Below are 5,754 nucleotides of genomic sequence, written 5' to 3'. Positions count from 1 at the left end.
TTAGGCCTCTTAGCATGAATATTGAAAATGTGGGATTATCAATATTGGCAGTAGGAGGAAATCCAGTGAAGGAGAGTGTGTGTAACTGGATTCAGGCATGGAAGGGTGGGCATTACATTGGTAAGCAAAGTTCTATGGACCTCATCATACAAAGCTTGTAAATGTTATTTCCATCAGATGCATGATTGGAAGAATAAGAATGACACAGGCATATTGGGATTTGAGGGAACTTAACTGAACTATGAAAATATATGTAGGAGCTATATAATAGATGGTATTAGCAGAAGTGATTCAAGGTAGTTCTCCAGGAAAAGACTGTAAGCAGTCTGCATCCTGAGTTAAGCTTGGGGAGCAGCAGTGACACAGATTTAGTTCATGTGGAATTCTGCAGAGATAGCCAGTGGAGGATCTATGTGATCAGATCTAGGCAGACAGAATCAAGGTGGCTATGGTAGGAAGGGTTCTGGGGAGCTCACCTTGAAAAGACCATGTGTGAGTAGCATACATCTCATGCTACTCCTTTAAAGTGAATATGCCACAGTTGACCTTGATTCTTGGGAGGGTGGTGCTCACCAGAGAAAGCAAGAGTATAAACTTACTTGTCCATTACTAAAGGAACTTAGGTCAGCAATCAAGGAAAGGACCTAGAGCAAGAATGTATGTAGACACAATGGAGAAACTCTACTTCCTTCCTTGATCACTGAGGCTAACTTGGTATCCTTTCTTTTATAACCAAGAATGACCTATGCAATGTGTCACAACTCACAGTGCCTGGTCACTCAAAGATCAGTTATTAATCAAGAAAATGCTCTATTTGCAATCCTATAGGCCAATTACAAAAAGATGTTTTCTCAATGAAGATTTCCCTCTGATGACTTTAGATTGTGTCAAGATAAGAAACAACAAAACCCAACAACAAAAGAAAACAAAAATCTCATTCAACATAGCCAGGCTTCACTTTTCTCAAATGACTCCAGATTTTGTCAGGCTAACAGCAGCAACAGCAAAATTAACCAACACAGGTAGGTCCATATCATGCTGGACAAAGAAATTCACAGCATGGTCCTCATGGTACTGAATTTGCAGAAAGAAAATCCAGTATTGTAGGGTAACAGATCTTTGCATCGTGGTTTGAGATAATGCACTTCAGAGATAAAGTTCCCGCAAGGGGGTTAAAAAGTGTCCTGTGTGAAGATGTAAAAGAGAAGTCCATGCTTCAGTGTGTATCCAGGATGTTGAGGATGCAAGAAACATGAGGTACCTGTTATGGAAAGTTGCAAGTGTGTAGTACCGACAGCTCAAGAAAGAGACTGGTTAATTCAGCAAACTGACAGAAGACCAGGGTGCCTAAAAGTCCTTTGAAGTCAAAATGATTGCCTTATACTACCAGATGACAGGTACGGAGCTGCTGGATTCAGGGTTTACCCTCATAGGTTTAGGTCTCTTTCTGTCACCTCTTCCCTTGCTTTGACCCCTTTCCTCCCCTTTATTTTAGTAATATTTACTCTGTATCATTTTATGTTAGCAGTATGTGAATCTATTTATGATTGTCCAAGGTCTTGCAGTTGAAAAGTGACCTGGTTCTGGGTATTATAAATAAAGCTGCAATGAATGTAGTTGAGGAAGTGTCCTTTTGTTATAATTGAGCATCATTTGCGTTTATTCCCAAGAGTGGTACAGGTGGGTCTTGTGGTAGGTTGATTCCCAGTTTTCTGAGAAACTTCCACACTGACTTCTAAAGTGGCTGTACAATTTTGCACTACCACCAATAATGGAGGAGTGTTCCCCTTACTCCACATACTCCCCAGAATGAACTACCATTGTGTTGTTGATCTTAGTCATCCTGACCAGTATAAGATGGTATCTCAGAGTCATTTTGGTTTGGATTTCCCTAATGGCTAATGGTGTTGAACATCTCCTTAAGTGTTTCTCAACCATTTGAGATTCTTTGTTAAGAAATCTCTGTTTAGATACGTACACCTTTTAAAATTGGAGTATTTGTTGATGTCTAGTTTTTTGGGTTCTTTATATATTTTTGAAATCAGCCCTCTGTCGCATGTGGGCTATTGATGTATTTTGTCCTACAGAAACTTCAATTTCATGAGGTCTCATATTTTAATTGTCAGTCTTAGTGTCTGTGGTATTGGTGTTCTGTTTAGGAAGTTGTTTCCTGTGCCAATGCATTCGAGATTATTTCCCAATTTCTTATCTATCAGGTTCAGAGTATCTGTATTTTTGTTGAGGTCTTTGATACAGTTGGACTTGAGTTTTGTGCAGGGTGATAGATATGAATATATTTGCATTCTTCTACGTGCTGACATCCAGTTAGACCAGCACCATTGTTGAAGATGTATTCTTTTTTCCGTTGTCCCTCAACTGAGGAATAGATAAAGGAAATGTGGCATATTTACACAATGGAGTATTACTCAGCTATTAAAAACAAGGACACCATGAAGTTTGAAATTGGGGTAAATGGATGGAACTAGAAAAAATCATCCTGAGAAAGGTAACCTAGACTGAGAAAGACAACATGGTACATACTCACTCATAAGTGGATATTAGCTGTAAAATATAGGGAACTATGCTACAATCCACATACCCAGAGAGACTAGGTAACAAGAAGTGTTTATTGGGGGGACACCCAGACCTCCATGGCAAGGAGAACTAGAAGAGATTTTGTGAGTGAACTGAGAGCAGGTGGGTATGGAAACGTGAATCATCAGGTTGTGGGGCATAGAGGGGAGGGTACTGAAAGTGACTACTGGAAAGAGGACCATCTTGGGGGTCAGGTAAAACCTGGTACAAGTAAATCTCCCTGGAATATATAAGGGAGACCCTAGCTTAGACTCCAAGCAATAGCAGATACTTATACTCAAATGGCAATATCCTGCAATCTGATAGGTGCCTAGCTCAATTATCAGAGAGGTGTCATCCAGTAACTGATGGAAACAGATGCAGAACCACAGCCAAACATTATGTGGAGTTCATGGAATGCTGCATAAGAGAGAAGAGGAGGAGAAAGGATTATAACAGCCAGAGGGGCTAAGGACACTACAAGAAAATCCACATAATCAACTAACCTGGGCTCATAGGGGTTCATAGAGACTGAACCCATAACCAGGGAGCCTACTTGGGACTGACCTAGGCATTCTACATATATGTAGAGTTGTGTAGTTTGGTCCTTTTGTGGGACTCCTAACAGTGGGAGCAGGGGCTGTCTCTGATACTTTTACAGGCTTTTGGTGCTCCACTCCTCATATTGGGTTGTCTTATCCAGTCGTAATTCATGTGGAGGTTCTTAGTCTTACTGCAACTTGATGTGCCATGTTTTGATACTTATGGGAAACCTGGCCTTTCTTAAACAGATATTGAGAAGGAGTGGATTGGGGGATGGGGACAAAGAGTATATGGAGGAAAGGACTGGGAGGATAAAAGGGAGGGAAACTTCAGCAGGGATATAAAATAAATACATCCATTAAAAAACAAAAGAAGGAAAAAAGGAAAAAACTGCCTTGAGTCACAAAAGAGAATTTGGACTAATCAATAATCTTGTGATTATTAAAGGCTAGGGATATTTATAGATGTGGAATAAATTTCTTTTTCACTATTTAATGACCTTAATTCTATGGGGACAAAGGACTAAAAGTAGCAAGTTTTGTGTTAGTGGGATTGGTCAGTAGGTAATTATGTTTGCCATCAAAATAATATGAGTTTGAATGCATTGATGTAGATGGTAAAACAAAAAAATCAAATTCGCATAAAATGTCCTCTGATCTCTATCCCACTTTTTTTTTGATCAGAGCACACTGGAAATATCTGGTCATTTGTGATTTTCACAAACATAAAGATAAGAGATTCCAACTGCATAGCCTCAATGTAACATGAAAAATAAAAGACCCAGAGACTGATATTGGGGTCTAAGTTTCAAACTGAAGATCAGAAAAGCAAAGAAGCTGGCCTCTAGCTCTTACCTCTACTTCAGGCTGAAAGGGCTGATCCATGAGCTCTTCACCAAGCCTCAGACTGCTGTCTCTCCTCAGCATGGCTGGAAGGAATCCTGAGACACAGTCTACTGAAGACCCAGCTCCTATATTTTATACTTCTCTAGTGCTGGGATTAAAGGTGTGTGATACCAAGTGCTGAGATCATCATTGTGTGGGCTGTTTCTCTTAGCACTGGATCAATTTCATGTAGTCAGTGTGGCCTTGAACTATCAGAGATTCATCTGTTAATTCTGAGTCCTGGGATTAGGTGTGTGCCTTGCTTCTATGGCTTGTGACTGACTTTGCTTTCTAAATCTTCTGGGAAGCTTTAATAAATCATAAATAATATATCACTACACCTCACCATTCCATGAAAACAGCACACAGTATCTGCAGGGACAGCACTGTGTAGTCCAGCTCTGTCATCAGTAGACAAACTTACCTGTCATCACACAAAAAATGTTTGCTTTTGTATGTTGAGTTGTCAGCTTCCTTATAAAATGATTTCACATGGTATTGGTTGTGTTTATTTTTGCAACATATATTTCACATGCATTTTTGCATGTTACTGCTTGTTGGCAATGTCTGAACCTTGATCATGACCTTAGAATTTAGTATGTGAAAACATTTAAAGAAAGGAACACCTTAGACAGATAGAGGAAGAATTAATTTAGACACATCCAGAGAACCAAGTTGATGCTTTATTTAGAACAAATTGATGACTATAGGAGTTTTATGTATGAATACACAGTTTCTTCAAGGAACATTCTGACAGATGTTGCAAATGAAGGAGTCCTCACTTTAGACCTCTTGGTTGGCCATTATGGAAGCACACTTGGCCTTTGCCTGACCCTGTTGTTTCAAAGAACTTATCTCAGAGAGAAAGATGATTACACCCAAGAGTGACATGGTGGCTGTCAGGACCCCTAATGGTAGCACAATAGTATAGTGTTTGTATATCAAGGCTTCTGTTTTAACCGGAAAGTCAGGTGGAAAGCCAAGTGTGGTTTGGCCATAATGATCTACAAAGTAGTTCCAGCTCACGGAAACAAATGTGAAGAGGCTGCTGACACTCAAACCTAAGGCAGAGACCTTGTAGCAAATTTTCTCCATCTCAACAACTGGGTTTTTCATGCAGCTGATCTTAATGGCCATCGCACTGAAAACCATTACTACAGGCTTCATCAAAATGGACCATACTAACAGATTCTCTGCATACTGAAGTTCAGGTAAAATGGTCCAGGTGGAATCGATAGGGGTGTGCACCAGCATCTTGATTTCACTCCCTGAGACATTAAACTCTTGAGGGTAATGAACTTCCCAGAGTCCAAAGGACACAAACTGTACAACTTTGTCGTTGAATTCCCATAGGCGCCAGCATTGGCAGCTTGCAAGGGCTACTTCAAATACGAAGGCTGTTAGGCAACTAAGGAGGCCGCTCAGTTTGAAGATGCACCCATTTGCATTGGGAAATCTGAAGATGAGATTAAACATGTATATAGTTAATCCAAGAACACAAGGGAAGGTTGGAAAACAAAATGAGTCATGGTTTACACAGCATTAACTTCTCATACCTTGTCTCTGCTATCACATAGCAGTAATTAAGTAGTCTATCTATGTGTTAGGTTCAACATATTACAGGTAAGAGTTTAAGAATCCTTGAATTCTATGACTATAGCAGAAGTTCCCTCTAAAGAGGTTTTGGTTAGCAATTTCACTGTATCTGTCAAATGCTGAAATGTATGTACTTGTTAGCTAACCATTTTAATTA

General features: G+C 39.8%; 1 protein-coding gene across 1 annotated transcript; it reads right to left on the bottom strand.

Moving 5' to 3' along the window:
- Positions 1–4,784: 4,784 nt before the first annotated feature.
- On the bottom strand, positions 4,785–5,477 carry LOC100750885. The gene has a single exon (XM_027432161.1). The coding sequence runs from the start codon at positions 5,475–5,477 to the stop codon at positions 4,785–4,787; it is 693 nt and encodes a 230-aa protein (XP_027287962.1).
- Positions 5,478–5,754: the final 277 nt, after the last annotated feature.

The sequence above is a fragment of the Cricetulus griseus genome, chromosome X (assembly GCF_003668045.3).
Source record: "Cricetulus griseus strain 17A/GY chromosome X, alternate assembly CriGri-PICRH-1.0, whole genome shotgun sequence".
Classification (NCBI taxonomy): Eukaryota; Metazoa; Chordata; class Mammalia; order Rodentia; family Cricetidae; genus Cricetulus; species Cricetulus griseus.
The sequence above is the reverse complement of the archived record's forward strand: the minus strand, read 5'-3'. Positions and strand labels throughout refer to the sequence as shown.